The 21579-nt window shown below is 36.3% G+C and overlaps 1 protein-coding gene across 1 annotated transcript in view; it reads right to left on the bottom strand.

Annotated features, from left to right (window-relative positions):
* Positions 1–1214: 1214 nt before the first annotated feature.
* The window catches only part of GPATCH2 (G-patch domain containing 2), a 118995-nt gene continuing 98630 nt past the window's right edge, over positions 1215–21579 (bottom strand). The window contains exons 9-10 of the mRNA XM_059841026.1: positions 16831–16913; positions 1215–4887 (exon numbers count right to left, since the gene is read on the bottom strand). Coding sequence (XP_059697009.1) covers positions 4718–4887; positions 16831–16913 — 253 coding nt within the window. The 3' untranslated portion in view covers positions 1215–4717. The remainder of the gene's footprint in view (positions 4888–16830; positions 16914–21579) is intronic.

Genomic DNA, 21579 nt, shown 5'->3' with positions numbered 1-21579 from the left:
AACAGGTGGCCCTTCAGGAAAATGGCCTAGGAAGGGGTTGGAAAAGCAACTTCTGTAGAGTAGGAGAAATGACAGAAAATCTTGAGTGGCATCACCTGCTACCTACAAGAGATTATGCTTCAAGACAGAAAACACTGAGTATTATCACTAAAAACAAACACAGGGCTGCAGTTTTTCAGAAAAACAGACAAGTACTAAGAAGAAAAGACAACATTATAGACAAGGCATAACTGAAATGAGCATATCTATGATGAAATGTTCTGAATGATATTTTAATAAGCTCATATATTTACATTAACACATACATACCTCAGAGGCTAATGACATATCCACAGTTTCAAAAGTCAAACTCCCCAATACTTAAATTCAGCATAGCAATGTCATTAACAGGCCAAAATAACAACCTTCTGTAGATAGAATACCTCATACTAATTTAAACAACTTTTCATAGCTGTTAAAAACCAGTTCTCATTGGTGAGGGAGATCAAGCTTACATAATCTATTACTTAATGATTGAATATTCAAATACAAGTAACAGGGTCAAAATAGCTCCAATATCTGTTTTATTGTAGGACAGAAGAGAATAATGAGAAGCCCAAATAACTTAATGTAATGTGCACAGTTGCAAGTAAATGTGTGCTAACCCCTTTGCAGCTACTCCACTGCTCCTGAAAACTCTGCTAGCGATGGAAGTGTAATTAGAAAGTTTCTTGATTAGGAGTAAGAGGGGAGGGATCCCCATTTCTGATATGCCTTCACTGAAAGCACCCTGGGAGCAGGGGAGAGGGAAAATAAAACAAAGTTTGGATGAGTTTTCCTTGGAGGAACAATTCTGGAGAATTGTTTGAAGAGAAAGCACAAGGCCCTGCCACAGTTATCAAAGTATACATACCTAAAGAGTGAAGGGAACTTGTACTTAGAAGTCTTAGAAGAATATGATAACAAAAGTACTGCAAACATCTTAAATGAGGCATTTCCTGATATTGTGGTCTAACCTCTTCAGCAGGATAATAATAACCTAGGAAAGAAGTACTAGTAAAAAGGTACATAAAAGGTATTGTAATAGCTTAACACAGTATGCATTTACTTGGTACATGATATTAGCCACTTTAATTATATTTCCAGAAACAGCATGTTTTTGTACTTACCTGAGCAATAACAACACTACTGAAAAGGGTAGTTTAAAGAAAAGAACACACAAAGCCCATGAAGAATTGAGTCTATTTATTTTATTCCATCTTGCATTTGTGTTGTTAAAGCAAAGCGTTCTATACATATCATTTAGCTATTTACTGCTGTTCTACACCCATTATTGACCTAATTGCAGAAAGACAAATGCAGGGACAAACTTGTTAAAACAAGTATATTGATAATGCTTCTCTGACTTCGACAAATATTCATTTAGAAATGAGATACTGCTCATGGGTTTCTTTTATCAACAGTTAATGGCTCAATTCACAGAACTTGGAGACACCATGGAACATGGAGCAAAACGCAGTGCTGATAATAGGCAACGTCTCTTCTCTTCACTACACATTCTTCAGAGGAAGAATATTATGGTAACAGCTGAGCTACTGATTCAAATATTTAAATGGAAAGAATCTGGCAAGTGATGGATGACAACTTTTAGATACAAGATGATCCCATATTTATTTATGTAGGCAAAAAACTTCAGTGTCACAGGCATAAAGAATTATTATCTGAAAAAACTTGTATATGTATTTTAAAATAATGTGTTCCAGCTTTATAGCAGGTATCATAGTATGATTGCAGGTTAGACATAGGAAAGATCTGAAGAAAACAAACAGTAAATCCAAGTATTTTGACATGTTTCAAAGCCAAATAACATTGCAATGGCTTAAAAAAAAAAACCCTGCAATTAATTTTTGCTTTGTTTCTTAACACTAGTTTTAACTGTATGAAATCACACTGCTGGAGTATCTTTAAAACCATTCCTGTGAGATGTGGAAAAATGAAAATGAAATCACAGTGTGAGCCAGAATGGGAATTTTACTGCACAAAAAATATCTCAAAACACCACATAAAAATATTTTAATAAATCACTTTGTTCTGCAGCTTCTAACAGATAAAGTGTACTGTAAGCTGTGGCATCTACTGATAATACCTGGGGAAAAAAAAGTGTATCTATCTCTGTATCAAAACCAGTTTAACTAACCTTAATGTCTAAGAGATACTCACTAAAAGGCTGACTTAGAACAAAAAAAATTAAGATTTTCAATCTGATTACATAGTTCTTCCATTATGACAGTCTACTAGGCTGGCTGCTTCACTGCATCTGTAGGAATGCATGAAAAAAGAGTTGAATGAGCTAAAGATGTTTTTCCTCAATATTTCCCTCTTACCTTTTAAAAACAGGAAACAGTTTCAAGCACTTTTGGGGCTCTACACTTATTTCTTGAGAAACTACTGCTATGGTAAATTACAGAGAAATACTTCATAGAAGTGTTATAGGTGCCATACTTCCAGTCCAAGACATGCAGCTGTTGGAACTAAAGCAGAACAGTGGAATTTTAACAGACTGAGTATTCTTTCGCAGTTTTACAGACAGAGCTACACCAAACAGATCTTAAAAGAGTCACTTTTGCAATTCACAGGTTGAAAATTATTTTAAGGGATTTCTGATTGGAGTGTACAAAACAAAGAGATTCACTTGCTCTCAGGAGCACATGGCACTACAGAACAGGTGCAGGCCACAGAAATGCATTATTTGGAATAACACACAAGTGGGCACCTCTGCCAGCTGCAGAATTCTGGGTTCTTGGCCCTTTGCAACTATGTGACCTTGAAATTCTTTGGATATGGAATGTATTTAACCAAGTTCAGTTGTGCAAGAGATATTTGAAGTGGCAAACTCACATCATGCTATGCCCCAAAACCTTACAACAGAAACTATCTTTTGCTGTATAAATCCCAATTCTGTTTAAAATTTTTTATAATTTTAAAAAGTAAAACGACCCAATCATACAAAGTATTTAAACAGCAATAAATAGTCTTCCTGAAACTCAAAGAACACGTGCATTCAACTATCATAAAAACAACATCAGGTACTAATCTGTAATCTCTACACTATGGTGGTATGCTGAAACAATGTCCCCAACCTGACATTAATCGCACTGGAAAATATGAACATTTTTTCAAGCAAATTTAATGCTATAATGCTGCTGGTTTTCCTCTTCCTGCTACTACTTTCCTGGAAAAATGGGTGAAGCTGAGAGAAAAAGGAAAGCAATAAAAACACGTCTTAAAATTAATCACTATATTTCACAGTTGCATGAACAAAGCTGTGCTCTTTTTATCCTAAAGAAATATCTTTGCAAGCATCTGGAACTAAGTATTTTTCTCTGCAGCCTGGGAGCTGTGGAAGGGAGATCCTCCTCTTGAAGTAAAAAAAGACTGGAGAATCAAATCCTGTTCCCTCTGCAAAGAGGGTAAATATTGCCAGCTACTAGAGTCTTGGGTGGCAAGAGGGGCACGATTTTCTCCTTAGTCCATCTGAAAAACAGTTTCCTTCAGCCCTATCATTTAATTTTAAAGTGGAATTTGTTTTATCCTGCAGACTAATAAGTACCCTAGGAGCTTGATTGGTTGGCGCTTAATGAAATTGCTTCTGCTGACATTAGATACATTAGGATACTGATTAAAACACTTAATGATCCCTCTTGATTTTAAATTGCTAGCTTAGATTTGTGAGATGCCATCAAAGTATCTTTTTCCTTCCTTTCCTCCATCCTAATCCTGCTTCTCCTTGCCCTTTTTCTGTTCATGATCCTTAAAGGTTGTGGCTCATTGGCAACAGCTCAGTCACAAACCAAACGTTAACACCATGTTGAATACTGCATTGTTTAAAATGTGCCAAACCCCAGAATAAACACTGAAATACAGTCATCCCTGAAATACAATTTCCTATTTCAAAGCTCAAACTATTCGTAAATGTGGAAACACTGAGGATTGTTAATATGAAGGGAAAGACAAAGTTAGAGTAAACTTTAACTCTGTAAAATATTTGCTGAGGAAAGATAATTTTGTAAACATAAAAACAACTATAAAAGCACTACTTTTCTGCTTGAATGTGGAAGACAGTAATACATTGCCAGAAAATGGTGTTGGAATGGGATTCCTACCCCAACAAAGCTGTTTCTCATTCTCTTAGACAAAATTGCACACCATATCACCTTCCAGTGGGAAACATGTATGTATTATGGCCATAATGACAATTTATACTTAAATATTGTTAAACACTATAAATACCAGGTTTGGAAACTGCCTGAAAAGGGGGAAACCACAATAGCTGTAAAAAGTTCCATTTTCCTCAACAAATCTTATCAAGGCTCTTGAGACGAAATTATACCTACAAAACAAAATTTACTTATATACTAAAACCTGCTGTGCCAGAAGCTTTTACCAAAAAAAGTGAGTATAGTGAATTTGATGCTTATTACAAACCTTAAGACCACAGAAAATAAAAAAGTAGAAGTTTTTGTACATTTTAGCACCATTATGAAGTTAGACTCTACGCCGGCTCTGTCACTGCGGCTGTACCTTGCAGCTGGTGGAGCTTGTGTGAAGCTTGATGACTTCAGCCATCTTTGAGAGAAGAAAAACTGGATTTGCCAATCACAACAGATAATGTGTTTGCCATTTTTTCCATTTTCTTTTTTTTTTTTTAATTTAATTTTGAGCTTTATTTATATCTCTGTCAGCTAAATCCAAGTCCAAGTCCTTTGGGTCTCTGGATGGCTCGTATGGGCTCTGCTATCCCTTTGCCGTCTGGTCCCAGCCCCGTGCCTGGGGTCCAGCCCATGCTCTGAAGCATTCTGTTTCCAATGTTGTTTTCTGGAATTGGTTGGGTGTTTTCACCTACAAACCCTGAGATTAAAGAAACACACAGCATTAATCAGCACTGCCTGCCATGTGGAGAAGAGCAGGATAATCTCCCATAAAGCTTTAAACCTTCTTATTCTCCTAATTCATCTAACAGGTTTCTAGAACAGGCTGTCTTTGCACATGTTGACCTCTTGACTGCATATGATTCTAAATAATACAGTCTAATGCTTTTATTTTTAATGCTTTTGAAGATGCATTCTGGTTTTACATATGACAAACAGTATCATATTATATTCCAATACGGTGGATTTCACATCAGCCTCAAAGAATGTAAATCACCTGCAGATGTCTACCAGTGCATTGTCAAGATCACATGAATTTCTAGTCCTATGCAGTCGCTAAGAAGAGACATCATAGTAACATGACCATCACTCTGTTTTTAGCAATATTTATCAATGACCTGCCTCAATGAAAACATATATAATAAAATTGTTCTGATTAAACAATGATAGCTCTTACAGAAACAGTACAGACAGGTGGTCAACTACTCTGTAACTCCGCTATACCTTTACTCAGTTTCTCTTTTATTGAACATTGTGAATTTTGATATGTCCAAAGTTACTTTTGGTGTTTTCAATTTTACTAAATGTTGTTTACACTCTCTTCTCCTTAGCATTGAGATCTTTGAGAAATGCTGCATACACACCACAGAAAAGAGTACTAACATTGCAAGTGTTAGTATATGCTTGTTACAATAACAGATTAATTTTTTTTATAAGAAAGGGTGCTTTTTTCCCATGAATACATCATTTAAAAAACAAAATAGTGAAGTCAAAGTAATAAAGCTATTTTTTCCCTTTCATCAAAAAAGACTCCCCAAGCCAGAGTTTAGAGACAATGCATGGATAAGCATTCTAAATATAAGTATCTTGCACAAGGGATATTTATTTCAAGAATCTGTGTTAAACTTTAACCATGCAAACAATTTCAAAAAGGACTGAAGGTTTTGAACACAAGCAGTTGCACGCAGACAGCAGGATTTTGTTTTCAGCATTATTCAACATCGCCCTGCCCAACAACAAAACAAAAAAACCCCTCAATGTGCCCAGCTTCAAAACTATCTGTTTGATTTTCTACCTATTTATTCTGCCTGCTACTTTTTGAAAAACACTGTAGTAGAAGCCTGTAATTTTGAGTTCTTGGAGACTATAATATCTTTAGCCAAGAATTTACCATTGACAAGCAGCTGGCTCATCATTATATTAACTTACTAAGCAAGAACACAAAAAAATTGAACATGAGCTTCTAAAAAGCCTAATTTATCACACACACACAAAAAAAAAACAAGGTCCCACAGTGGAAACTGCATATACAGACAGAAATTCAGAATGAGAGGTGCACATTAAAAGCCTCATGATGATTGTGACGACGAATTTATAGTACTCCAGCATTATTCACTATAGATCTGTTCATATTCAGTAAAACACTCGCTACATAAAAGGCAGGCTGCTTTCTAGTATCTCAGTTCCTGAGTCAAAGAAAAAGAGGAGTGCATTGAGGGAAGGCATCCTTTAATACTGGTTTGAAGCTATGCTTAATGCTAGGCTTAAAATAAAGGCTTTTAAGTCAGCAGCCTCCAGTCCCTGAGAGGGTTCTTCTTGAACTGACCAGCACAAAATTCAATGGCCAAGACTTCCTTTCTTTTCAGGCCCCCACAGGCAGAGACAATTTTCATACAAATGAGTCCCTGGCACTGCCTGGCATACACAACACAGGCTTTGTAACCTTCCCAGTTATACTTTCTAGCTCAAAAACAAAAAGAAAAAAAAAAGGGACAGAAGAAAGGGTATTGTTCAACAAAAATTCTGGTAAGCCTCACAGGTAAAACCCTGGAACTGTGTTTTGGTCCACTTTTTGTAAAAAGTGATGGTAAAAAATGAAGAATCATTCCCATAAATGTTTGCGGAACAATTAAGGGGAAAACTTCAAGGGGAAGTTATGACACCTAAAAACTGGAAACATTAAACCATTCATAATGCTGCCCAGGCAGAGGCAGCAATGCTGCTGGAACAGTATTCAAGGCATAGCCTGAGACAACATAAACAGCTTTTTTGTTTTAGTCTATTCAGGGAAAAACCAACAGAGCTCTTCCTGTAACAGATGTACCTTTCTATATGAATTTCAATTCCTGAGACAGCCAGAGGAACCTCACAAAAAAGACATATGAAAGAACACTCTGTACCTTGACATGTTATTTAGTAAACTGGTGCTTCTATTTTTGATACCTTTTGAAGCAATTCAATGTTGTTTTTCCATGACAAGATAATTGGAATTATTTGTTTTTAAAGACATATAAGTACTGCTAGAATGTGTATATGATACCTATTTTTCCCTCCACTGTACATACTTTTATATCTCCTATTAAAACACAAGCTCTCCCTAAGAGTCCTGTTTTACTCTTGTATATCATCAGATTAAAAAAAAAAAAAAGGAGAAAAAAGAAAAATAAAGAAAAGAGAAGTCACCATAAACCTGGTTTCACAACCCACTTTTGGGCAAACAATCAAACAGCATACACTGTCCAAAGGATAATGTGTTTGAAGGCTTTGTACTGCAGCAAGAATAAAGCAAAACCAAAACCCCACCTATCTTGCCTATATTACTAATCGACTAATTATTCCTTCTCATAAATGAGGTGAATACAGATTGCTTTTATTTGAATTGTGAAAATGGCCATTCCATTGCAGTATAGTTAGTTTTTATATGAATATTATCTATGTCTGCCTTTAACATTCCTGCAATTTTTCACCCATCACTTGAAAAATTTATCTGTAATGCAACATATTTTACTTGAATCCAAAGAATGCGGATAGTGGTACTGCCCTCTTCCTCCATTTCATGTGCCATCAGCAGGTTGGAAAAAATCCCAACATTTGCATTGCTGATAGACTGCATGATGGGAGAGAGCTCTTAAAAATCATACTACACTGTGTGCTATTCCCCTGACCCCCATTCCTGTGCTTTGTGCTTTTATTTTCTAATTAAAAGCAGTAATTGTCCTTGCAATATTCATCTTCAAGTTCAGTTTTTAATTCATGCCTATGGCACTTCTTGGACTAGCCAGTAGGGCCTTTTAGACAGAATGGTCCAAGCACATGGCCTTGAAAAGGGCTCTGCTACCTCTGGGACGTGTTCAGTCTTGACCCACCCAGGAGCAAGAGCAAAACCAACCCATTGTGCTGTCCCACAAAAAAACCTATGCAGAATCAGATTTAAAAAAAAAAAAGAAAAAGAAAAGTGGGGATACATTTTACTAATTTTAATGCTGTATGATGTTTCCAGGAGTTACAAGGATGTCTCTGCACTAATAATTTGTAGGAATCTCCTGTGCTGTACATCTTTTTTTTTCTACAGACACAAAATGTTTTTAGCAATCCTAACAACTAATTCCTGATCTACCAGATGAGTAGTCTGCATGTAGAATTTGCTGCCATTATATGAGGGAGGAGCAAACATTAAGGTATAGTAACTTGTTTGAAAAGACAGCTCTGTAAAATATCCTCAGCTGATGTTCCTTCTCTCTGCAATACTGACAGCTGAAAGAATAAAAGACAATTCTCAAATCTCTGTGTATATGAATAGACACACTTCAAGGTCTACATTTTTTATGCATATGACCTTACATACATGGAATATGAAATCAGTGAGTAGTAAGTGACAAAATTGGGAAGTGGAAAGCAAAAACTCATCACATTTGTTTAATTTTGGTATGATACTTATGATGGCATTAAAGGCAGGTTTCACTGAAAAATAAAGGTATGTAATTTTTTCTTAACAGCTGTTGAGACAGGTATGTCCTGGTTAAACAGTACACTAGCATTCAGTGCCATACCCTTGATTTTACAGTGATTGCCATGAATTAATTTAATTCCATCTGTAAGCTAAAATCAGATCAGAGGTCTAATGCTGCTGCAGGCTTCACATCTGTTTAATCATTTTTGGATACAGCAGCTTGCAAAAGTTCAGCTTTTAAATTTGCTTCATATTTAAGAAACAATGTTACACCAGTGTACAATATTGTCAGCAGGAAACAAATGAGCCTAAGAACAGTTTTGATCCGACAGATCCATTTTATTTGCAAAACGCTTCTACAAATTCAAAGCTCAACATTGAAGTTATCGCTTATTACAGAATAATAAAGGAGCTGTGACCTCATAAACTACTACTGTCACAATATTTATTTGTATGGTCCAATTGCTGGATAAGACTAGCATCAAGCATGTTTGGCTTATATTGGGCTGAATAAAACCAGAATACAGCTAGGATCAAGCTCTCAGATAACCCTTATTTAAGAAAATGTGTGGTTTTTTTGTCATGTTTCTCTTTTTTCCTCTCAACCCCCCCAAGCCGTAAGAAACAAATGAAGGCATACTGAAGTAATTTCATCTCTGGCCACAGCACTATTTCTGATGTTAAGAAAACGGGGTTTTAAACAGTTCTGAGAAAATGACACTGTACATAAATATAGTCTTGCCCTTTCATCTTTCTTTTGTATGATTAAGACTTGTGAGCACAACAGCAATGCCTTCGCAGAGCATACCACAACTATTATTTCCTCTTCTATTGCTCCCAGCAGCCTTAAATCCTTTAAATCCTTTCCTAGAAGGATCTCTTTTTGCTTGGGTAATTTTTGCAATACATGGCCTGCTAACCCTTACCCCCTACCCTGGATCTCACTTATGTCTATCACAGTAGAGTCAGTCTTTCTACCTCAAATCTTCCAAGGAGCATTGTGGATGGTAATTCACTTGCGTAATTGGCTCAAGAGATGAAAATCTTGTATCTGCCTCTCTTAGCCACTAATCTATCCAGCTGACTGCAAGCCTAATTGGCAGCTTGTTTAGTAATTTGGCTCCTAAAGTGTTGTATTGATGTTGGATAAACAGCCAATGGGAGCAGAAATGATACATGCTGATTCTCTTTAAAAGCTGGTGCACTTTCCCCCTCATTTTCTGAAAGCATTTAATATTTCATCTATTCTTTTTCTTTTCTGACTCCTCACCAGACAGATGAGCTCAGAGCAGTAGGGACTGATCCTGATACACAAGGAAAACAATCAGAAAAATACATTGCTGTAGTCTTTTTATGCCAGCTCTCTCTAACTAGCAAAAGGGGAATCAGACTGCCTAGATGTTTATGCTCTTAAAATTGTTTTGGGTAATTGCACAAACACAGCTTCAGAAGCACAGCCACCAGCTGCATGGTGATTTTAAAACTCAGTACCTGCAGTGATTTTCAAAATTCAGTACATATGGCTGTGTATCTACTAAAAAAACCACAAAACACCAAACCAAAACTAAAACAACTCAGCTATGAGAATGCTATGAAAATTGTTTAGCTAATATTTGAGATTGCCTTATTTCACCATACTTTAACACATCCCTCCCACTGAGCTATCTAAGACTATCTAAATAATAATTTAAGAATTATTCTGTTCTGGTAAGTCTGCTTGCATTAAATTTTCTTCTAACAGAGAGATAAGAATAGCAGAGAGGACATAGCTATGACTTCAGCAGGTGCTGGACTCCCCTGTATTTATCCCATATCCACAGCAGAGTTTTTGATGTCTGCACTGCCACAGTTTCATTCCTACTACCCCGTCTCAAGGGATATTAAATGTGGCCTGGGTAAACACACCCTGTATTGAAGCACAGACTCTAGATTTAAATCTATTTTCAACTCTCCTGAATATATAAACATAAATTCACACACCAGTGAAGATTGTGACACTGAATTTTCAGTACAACTGGTTATCCAGAAACACAGATCACTTGGAATTGGATTTGCAGGTGCTCTTTTCCTTCCATTCTTTACTGGGTTACACTGTGTGTGGAGTAAAACTTAATGCCATCCAGTCTTTGCTGCTATAAAATTGGTTGGAAGAGTTGGTATTTTTAGATTGCCATTTATCCCTCTGTAAGGGGAATATCTTGAATACCCAAGACTTTCTTTTCACTTCAGTCCAGAGCAGGTCTTTGTTTTACGCCTTGTCTTTGATGACAGAAACATTGTCACTGGATGGAACTTTGGAAGAAGCATTCTCATTGGTGGACATGGCAACGTTCTGTTTAACCCCTCCAAAATTCAGCAAAATGAATCCCATCTGATAAGCATTCCCTCACTTTTACAGAAAGATTCGCAGCCTTACAATGAAATCCACTGGAAATCCAAAGCAAAAATTTTCTTTGTGAAAGCCAGAGTATGTACAACAGATTTTATTAGGAACTTTTCCACCAATTGCAAGGCTTTTACAAAAAGTCAGAAATCTTGCCTGCACTGGAAACCTGATCAATGAATTTTATTTCCTCACATGGTAAACAGGTATTTTGACTCCTCTGAAGTGTCAAAACTTTCTGCATAAAGCTATCAGGTTTATGCACAGACCTCCTTCCTTATTCAAAGAGTGAATCATATGCTGAAAAACCTTTAGAAAAGTGGTTTTTGCATAATATCTTCCAGGGACTGTTTGCAGCAGTGCTCCCTATTCCCTCAGGGGAAAGAAAAATTAGTCACCAGCAACTGAGAGATTGTTGTGGAGGGCTGGGATAAGAAATGATGCTGACTGAGGGAAAACTACACATTTTAACTGCCAAACCATCTGTGTTTTAACAAAAATCCTTAGCAATTACCAACATAAAACTGACTAATAGAAATACCAGGTACTTCTTTTACTGGTTGAGTTCTAGGAAAACTACAGGACATCCATTTGCCCATCTGAGGAAGGTGATGGTTCTAACAAACTGCACACAAAAAGGAGGTGGCTCCTCTCTGTGGGGAACCACTTTAATATGTTATCTGGCAGAGAATGTGCAGAACTTGCAGAGCACATAACTGCCCTTGAGGACGAGTCTCCCTACTGATACCTCTGTTTCACTTAAAGCCAGTCCTCAAGTGTACAACTGTTTAATGGAACATACCTTTGAAACTTGAAAATAATGTCTGGTTTAGCCTTTTTTCCCCCCCAGATTTCCACTATATTAAGGGTAGTCTCTTTGGTTATATTCGCCAGTAAGTGGTTTATGATTCTTGAAAGTGAAGCCAAAAAATCCATGGAATCACAGAACATCTCAGTTTGGAAGGGACCCATAAGGACCAGAAAGTTCAGCTCCCAGTAGAGGCAATGTGCATGGTTTCCATAACCAGAAACAGCTATCTTATGAAAGACTCCAATTGTAATTCAGGGAATTATTCTGGAAGCTTCCACATTTCACAAGATAACAGCACTTAGGAAAGACAGGTACAGTCATCTTCTATCAATCTGAATGTTTCTTCTTGACTTTATAGTGGCTGTGTTGTACAGCCTGTAGAATATTGTCTTCTCTCTACATCACAAGAAACCCGTCAGCAATTTTCCAGGATAAGCTTGACCTGGTTGAATTGCAGGTCTTCTGAACTTTCTGAACTCTGGTGCTTGTATGTAAGAAGCCTTGCCTGAACCAGCCATCTCAAGCTCAACACAGAAAGCCTTTTGCTCTGAAGGGACTGCAGCTTCCAATACTGGAGGGCACTCTGCAATCTTTTAACTTCTAGTTTGGTGAGACAATATGGTAGAAGAAACAAAGAAACAGAAAGAAGTCCCAAAAATTTAACTTGCTGCCAAGTTAGATACCAGCGAAAGAAAAATGAGAGTTCATGGGCTGCACAACCAAGCAGGCATGAAGTGCATGCCAGGAAGGACTCTGGCAGACTGAAGGTAAAGAAATGGGGCAATGCAATAAGGGAAAGGATTCACAACATGCCAATGTTGTATTGCCCTATGACAAGGGATTTCTGTCTATAGAGTTGTACATTTGGTAGACAGAAAAGCAGTGAATCAAGTTAAAAGAAAATAAGCTTATTGTCTAGGGTTTTGGAAATTTATGGTCAGTTCATCCAAGTACCCCAAAGTTTACCTTTCCCCTGAAACTATCCCGCTAAATTGACCTTCACCACAAACTCAGCCTCAGCCACCTCTGTTATCACACTGTAATCACAATCTTTTTCAAATCATCGTTTTGGTTCTGCAGATATTCAGGTCTGATTTTTAATCACTGACATATTAAGCATCAGCAAAATAGTTTGCTTAGCTGTTCCATTGGCAATTTTTAAAAAAGAATGAAAACATGTACCCTTTTGATTACCTTGTTAAAGTGAGTCATGATGGCATTATAGCAGTGCTCAGTATTTCTGCTGTAATTAAGAAACTGTCATATTTTTCATTAAAACACATTCTTTAAAATGAGACTTTTAACTTGGTCATTTCAATCAGGACCAGCCTGAAGTGTAGCATGTGCATGCAACTTGCCAACTAGATAAAGAATATGACATCTGAAATTTGTTTTTGCAAAAGGTAAGTATTAAAGTGCCCATTACATGCATAGTAATTTAACTATTTTATATAAACATTTTCTACATTTTAAATAAAAAATAGCTTTCTCTTCTCATAATTGGCTTTTAACACTGCTCCAAACTGTAAACCACACTATGCAACACCAGAGTAAAACGATTGTTTTGAAATAGAAATAAATGACTATTTACAAGGCATACAAATATGAGATATGAAGCAGAATTTGATGATTTTTTCCCCCAACATTTATGACTTAGCGGTTTGTTATTAAAAAAAAAAAATCTAAAATACCTCAAGAGATTTAACAGGAGATGATAAAAATCAAAAATCTTGTACACAAGAGTCAATTAGAAAGAAACAGGGATAAATGCATATTCTGTGTATGGTATCTAAAATTTTGTAGCACCTATTGGTTTGATCTGAGACCTTAACTAGATAATCTAAGATTAAAATTGCTGCAAATATTCCCAGTGCATGTGTTTCAAGTAGTAACACTACCTTTCAAAGTATGTTCTTTCTCTAGCAAAATTTTTGTTGTTGTTGTTACTATTTTATTATCACTTTCATTAAACTGGACCCAGTATTAGAAGGGCTATTTCCATGACAATGAATTAGTTTGTCTAAGAGGTCCTTTTACAAACTTGAGAGCACTGTATTGCTGCAGTGAAATATGTCAAGGTGTCACATGAAATAGCTCTACCACTCAGGTAGTCAGAGGGGAGAGAAGGTCATTGAGAATGACCTGTTCTCACATGAGAACAGAATCACTGGAATAATATTGGTTTCATGGAAGAAATCATCCAAAAGAGTATTTCAAAGGTATAAAACCTCATACTTCAGTTGTGGGAAGTAATAAATTTTCACTAGTATCAGTTTTTTGTTGATTAATTAACTAACTATCTAAGTTCAACAATACACATATGGGATATATGAAACAACCACAAAAGAGAAAATTTATCCTAGGAAAAAAGACAGAATATGATACTCCTGTATCAGTACTGTCAGTTCCTAATCATCCATGCCTATATTATCTCCCATTTTCTTCACTGCTATTCAACACGTCTTTTCTTCACCTTTACAAATGACATTTTTGAAACTATAAAATGCTCTGTGCTGCTCAAACTTTCTTGCTTCAATAGTTTATCAATGCTGTACAAGTAAAGCTACATCCTTTGTTACTAATATACACAAACCCATTGGTATGTGACTTTGACTGCAGGCTGAGAACAGGCTATAAATTTAGAAATCAATATCTAACTCTATCAATATTCATTTTACTTTTTCAATACAAAATACAAAGGTGAAAGAGCAGTAAATAAGCTGGAGTACTGAAATAAATTGGGTGCTCTTGTCACAATTAATAAATGTTTAACCAATCACACTGCTTGCTACAGAAGTCTATGGCTTTGTAAGGTGTCTGAAAGTAGCAGGTGCTACCCTTGTGAGACTCAAACCCAGGGAACGAGTTCCAGTCTCTCGTTAAGATTGTTCTCATCACTACTACTGGACCTAAAGGCATAAATGACCATTTTCAGCACCATGCAGATTTTCACAAGAGTTAATCGACCAATGTATTTTTTTCCAAATGCAAATGGGAATTTAGAAAACACTCTTATCAACACACTGACTCAGACTAAACCTGGACAATTTCCAGTCCATATAAAGAAAACACTTGCAGTAAAGGAGTTAATTACAGACAGGCTTTAAGGTTTCACTATGATATCAAATATAAACAATTATTAGGAGAATCTTCTTTTTCATTTCCAACTTCTGCTCATGGAAACAACTTCCATATATTTTTCTTTCAAGAAAGAAGCTCACAAATTCTTCAACATAAAATCAAGCCTTCTATTCCCATATCTTAGCTAACTAAAACTACTGAAAGAAGAATAATCAAATAAGCAATCTCTTATTTTAATCCCAATTTCCAAACATACATTCATTCTAAAAGAAAACCCTGTTTCTTTCATAAAATCTTATGGAACACTGACAAAAAACAAGGCCTGTGACAGATAAACAATCATTTAGCTGTAGAAAGGTAAGCCTTCGAGAAAACTGTAATAACCTCTAGCATGCTATACATTACCTATACACAGGTACAAGCTTATTCAATGTTTACCAAAGGTTCTATTTGCTTAAAAACTTACAAGGATGAACTGTAGAAAAACAACAACCTTTCTAAGACCACGAAAAAAAAATTCTCAATCCTACTGATCACAAGAAAATTGAAAAGATTACCTTGAACTTGAAAGGAAAAGAAGGCACATCAGTTAAAAATTACCTCATATGATACCTTTATCCATCAGTATTCTCTGTTACTTTTCATATAAAGGCAGACTTTGGGGGAAAACAATTTCTAAAACTGTGAGTTCATGGACACATAACATTGAATGACCACATATTTGCCTTAGTATCAAAATATTGGCTTTGTAAAGTTACGCAGAGGACCCAGCTTGTAAAATAAAATTCTACTGAAAAATTTCTATACTGAAAGCCCAAAGTAAAGTGAATAATAAAAATAATTTTACGATACTTGATAACCTCTCAGTACAAAATGACATCCTCTAGTACTTGAAAGTTGTGAAGTGAAAATCACCTTGTAGAAATAATTACATTATTCTCTCTTCAGCCATTAAGTATTTTTCTTTCTCGGTTCACATATGTTCAGAGTCTTAGAACCTGACCCACAGATTCTCTTTTTTTCATACTGCTGCCACTAAGGTACTTTTATAACATTGTTAATATTATTCCTGGTCTGTTTCTGCCACTGAGGTTTGAAACAAAGAAGTTTTAGGAGCGGGAATTCAGTTAGAATACAAGTATTAGGCATCTCTAAAGGCATCTACTTGAAATATATTTGAAAATTCTATGTGTTGCAAATGTTGCTGCTGTAGTTTATGTATGACTAGGACATGCAGTCCAGATTTCTGTATTAGAAATATATATAAAGGCTCACATGGGCTCACATACAACTGAATCTTTCCAGTATGCACATATATAATTAACACAACAAACTAATTAGAGTCCTATAAATCACTGCTAAGTATTGAAAAAGTCATTTCACAGCTGTGACATCATCAAAATGCATCCAATGGTTATGACCTCGCATCTGTAAAAATCTTTCAGAAATGTGCTTGCAAGTGCTTCCTGTTTAATCTACAGCACTAATTTTAAAGCTGTGTTTCACAGCCTTATCACCACATTTTCAATTGTTTACCCAAGATTTCACATCCTAACTTTACTGCGCAGAGTATTTAGAGCATTCATATGCACAAAACAAGATGCCTCAGGCCTCTTCCCTTGTAATGTTTGAAGGGACATAAGCAGTAATCTTTGCTGTCTCAGTATAAGAAAAAAGATTTATTGTCTTTAAAGAAGTGCTGCGCTACAAAGGACTGGAAATTGGCAATGATTGCAGGAGTGTGGAGGGAGCCTATTTATTTCTTAATCTTTATTAATAAATAAGAATAGAATATATCTGAAGTTATATGGGAAGTTATTGAATTTATAAAGCTTTTCCCCAGGTCACTGACCTACTGCTTTGTGTTTAGAGATTTAACATCTTGTGGTTTGTGCTCTGTCCCAGGGAAATTGGTTACCTGTGGGTCCTGGCAGGGGAGCAGCTTTCCTTCTCCGCTTGATGTCTCCCATGCACAATGATCCTAAGTGTACGCTGGTTTGCCTGCAAGTAATTATAGGAGAAAACTATTAACAAAGGAAGAAAACTGCCACATAAATACACAGCTTGTATAATCTGAACCTATATCAAAACATTCTCAACCAAGATGAAGCTGCACAGTCAAGCCACCAATCTTGTTTATATCGAAAGATAATTATGTTTGTTGACAAGCACTCAGTATCTAAATGCAGCATCGTAAATTGTTACTGGAACGAATAAATATAAATATAAAGGGAATGCTTTTTAATTTTCAAAACTGGCAATCGGTCTAGCTCAACATAAAACAAAAACACTGTTGCTCCTGACAGGAAAATAGCTAAGATTAATTATCTAAAGAGATCACAATGCTGTTTGTAGGTTATCAATTGGCTGGTAATGCTTTACTGTCAGAGCAGCATTTATTACATGGAAAATATTATCAATTTTTTTAAGGTAAGATGAAGAATGAATGAGAAAACATGAAACAGTAAACTCTTCAAAGGTGCATGAAATAAACTTGTAGCATAACAATTTATCCTCTTCTAATTCACTGGCAAGTTGTGAGAATACCACAGAAGCACAATATCTGTTAGGCTTCTTGAACAATTATGAGCTTGCACTTGGAGGCTGGAAAATTGATGGAGATGCAGAGGATGGCAAACATGCAGAGGATGGCAAACAAGCAAATGCTATTGCATTAAACCCAGCTATTAAAAGTCAGTACCACAGGAAATGGTAAATTTGGAATTTTCAAGTGTTGACTTTTGGAATAGAATCTCAAGAGACAATTACAGTTATTATTTTTCTTAAAGTAATATAGAATGCCTGCAGAATTGAATATATGTAGCTGACTTTTCTTTTTTAAAGAACCAGAACAGAATGGGGGGGTGGGGTGGGAATGCAGTAATTTCTGAACTGCACAATTTTAATATGTATCTATACATGCTACTGAGCAATGTGTTTCTTACCACGTAAGTGTAGTGAATTTTGATAAAGTTACAAGCCGAAAATTGCATCTGACAATCCACAGCAGCATAGTAACACTGTCACTCCTGGGATCTGGTTTCAGTGTGAATATATGACTTACCCTTTATGGCATTTATAAACATTTTAAAGCTGGACTACTTCTAAATGAATGACAAATGGTCATATACTGTGGAGAGACCTCAGATCTGCTCAATAATGTAAAAAAATGACAATGCCTTGATGAGTAAGATGACAATGTACAATCCTCTGCATATTTCTTCTAAGAAGATACAGTAGTTGAACAAGCAGCACAGTGCTTGTATTTAGAAATAAAATATTCCAAGAAACTTAGGTTTTACAGAGAAGTGCACTCTAGCTTCACCTAGTGAACCCTTATTTCAACACTTTTTCCCTTTGTTTTAAGCCACATTTTCTTCGCAATTCTGACATGAAATTTTATCCTATTTTAATACCCAGAAACTCAACACAGTTGAACTAGTAAACTAACAGGATAATTTTCAGTTCTGAATTTAGAAAGAAATCAAGAAGTGAGACCCTTTCATAACTTATTGTATGATAAAGAAAATGAATATTTAAATACAATATGGGGCAACAGTAACTAAAGAAAATATATTTGAGATGTTTGATCAGAGTGGATCAGTATTTAACAATGGTATCAAACATATAGACTGAGTTGTGTGATAGTCGTAAATTATATGATCTACAGTGTGAAACTCTTGTTTTCTGAAAGAAAAACGGAGAAAGTCTGCAGGAATACAAGTAGGATGAAAGATAAAAATTAATAAAGTCAGGCAACTGAACCTGAAGACCTGAGCCACAGCAGTTACAGTGAGCAGCATTTGAGTTATTTTACCAGAATTGATTATCTGTTACACTACATTGAGATATCTAGATTATTGATCTGTAAGATTATGGTACTGGGGTCGCCCCACTTTTCCTCCTGGCACAGGGAATGGAGTTGCAACAAATAACACTAAGTAAGGACTACTTTGTTATTGTTGTCACCCTTCATGTAGAACACAGCAGTTACTTTTTAATTTAAAATCAATGAACGTCTGAAAGGCAGCCTTGTTCCTTCAGCATAAATGAATCATTTGCCTTTGCCAATCACAACAACCCCATCACCAGCCAAGGTGAGCGTGGGTATTTCTTTGTTGTTGTCAAATATTCCCTACACCACAAATAACTAACAATATGCTGGAGCACCAATTAAGCTTCGTCAATCCCAGTTTGATGGCCACAACCATCAAATGTTCAGCCAACTTGTGATTGTAAAGCTGCAGTTGCCTTCACCAGGGCTTAACATTTGATATGCTCTGCCAGTGTAAATCACAAAAAGCAAAACAAAAAGCTCACATTTATTTATTAATTTATTTATTTAGAGAGGATCAGACAAGAACTATTACTGCTCTGGAACTGGCAGGTTAGACAAAAAGAAGCAGAGTTGTGAAGCTGCACAGTACATCTTGAAATGCCTGTAATGGGGGTATTATAAAGGAGGGAGAACTCTGACCCTCAATCAGGCTAGGTTCAGCATTATGTTTCTTAGCATTAAATCAGAAGAGCGTGGATTACAGAAAGGAAGAAAGCTATTTGCCTGCCTTCTTTCTACTTACCCCTAGCTTGCTTCCAGCTATCATTTATAAATAGTGCTCTGGAGGGAAGCTAGGCATTTTATTAGGAAAAAAATAAAACTTGTTAAGACCACCTTGCCTGAAAACCTGGCTTTTGACGTGCTGGTGACAGGGACTGGAGCAAGCAGTGTCAAATGGAATAATTTTTAAGGAAAGACAACAGGAACTTGTCGCCTCATTGTATGCATTTACAAATAGAGGCTTTTCAGAGTATTAGGCCTAGTTAAAGCTGCCCTCAGGATAAAAAGTGTTCCCAAGCAGCCTCAGACAAGCTTGGGAGACAAACAGATGTGACTATGGTCCCTGGCGTTTGGCAAGAACACTCACTGTCAATAGGAAAAATATGAGCATGGACAGGGCATCAGCTGCACCATGGCCGAGCAGGCCTGCAAGTGTCATAGCAGCAGCAAAGTTGTGGCAGAGGGAAAGATGAGGGCTGCAAAAGCCAGGCTGCTGTGAACTTACACTAGCATGCCAAGAATTTTTGTTGTTGTTGTTGTGTCATGCCTCAACGAATTAAGCAAAACACTGGAAAAGCTGCTGTCAATTTTTATTCATTTTTCATCTTGCACACAGTGTTTAGATTCTCCTTTCTACATGGTGAATAAGAGTCTCAAAAATGAAGACAGAGTGGGAAGGCAGCAATAACAAAAATAACTAAAAAAAGCTATTGAAATAGTAAATAAACCCCACAAAGTTTAGTTATTAAATCCCATAAATAAATCCCACAGATGTGATACAGCAAACACTTTTATAGAAGCAATGACATGCAAAGAAATTCACAAACATTTATTCATTTTCGCGAAACATTCCCTCTGATGGAAATTTTGCTATTTCCTTCTTAAATAGTGGCAGTGTCTTTATCATTTCTTTTTCTCAAGGTAATTAAGGTAATTGTCCTTACCACGGTAACATGTCTAGAATTGTCTCTTTAAGCTCCCCAAATATATCTCTGCCTACACAACACAATCCTCTTTTCCATAATTTTCATAGCTCCACAGGCAAATATTTTTGACAAATGCCTTTTGAGCAGTTATTCACCTCTCCAAGACATTTGTAACAGGTCATGTCAGATTTTTGTCTACCCTGACCTCTGCAGTCCATGGACCATGTGGTTACGTTCTCCAAATAAACATCTTGTTCTGTGGGGGAGCCTACAGCTAAGGTGCTTTAAATGCAATAAATCTACAGAGCAACTGAGGAGCCAATGGGGTTCTTCACTCTTTCACTGGTAGTTTTCACAATTGCCACTATCAGAGCTGAAATTTCACCAGTCACTAAGAACAGCACAATAAAATGGCTATAGGACAGCAGATACTCCTGAACACTTGTTCTAGTTCTCTGATTTATTACCTGCTTCTGTACTCACTATCATCTGAGGTGTAAAAAAACCCCCCAAAATTTACTAATGAAGGCAGCTGTGGAAGAGTGTTTTTTATTTAACAGCATTTATCAGATTTCTGTACTCTAACTTGGAAAATCTGATACAGCACATTATTAGGATGCAATAATGAATAATGTTTTCAAGAAGACTGATTTCTATTCCATAATTAGATGAATTGGTAAAGATCAATACATGCCTATCCATTATAATGTTATTAACATCTCTCACCTCAGGAAGAAACTCACAGTAAACAGTGACACCCCGTTCTGCCACAGTATCAGTGCATTCCTGCAGATGGCTGTAGAACTCTGCAAGTTTATCACCACTGGATGCTTCAGCTAATAGAGAGGTTTGATCAAAGTTTTTAAGCAAACTTTTTTGCAAGACATCACAAAAAGGAAAAAGTTAACTGGTTTGTATTTTAGAAGGGACTGGAGAGAATTATTTTGAAGGGGAAATCTAACTGAAACTCTCAGTTTTCAGTCCTAAAATATAGATTAAAAAAATAGATATTCATATGGATATGATTGCAGAGAGAATGTGGTAGGGACAACTTAACTCACTTTAAGCTTGAAATTACCTGACAATTTCTTACAAGCTGAAATGAGCAAGGAGAGTGTGAAGCAATGTTCACAGCAGCAGTTAAGGATGGAGAAAACAGAACTCAATTCTGTTTCTGTGGAAC

Source organism: Haemorhous mexicanus, chromosome 3, assembly GCF_027477595.1.
Source record: "Haemorhous mexicanus isolate bHaeMex1 chromosome 3, bHaeMex1.pri, whole genome shotgun sequence".
NCBI lineage: Eukaryota > Metazoa > Chordata > Aves > Passeriformes > Fringillidae > Haemorhous > Haemorhous mexicanus.
This window is presented reverse-complemented; position numbering and strand designations above follow the sequence as displayed.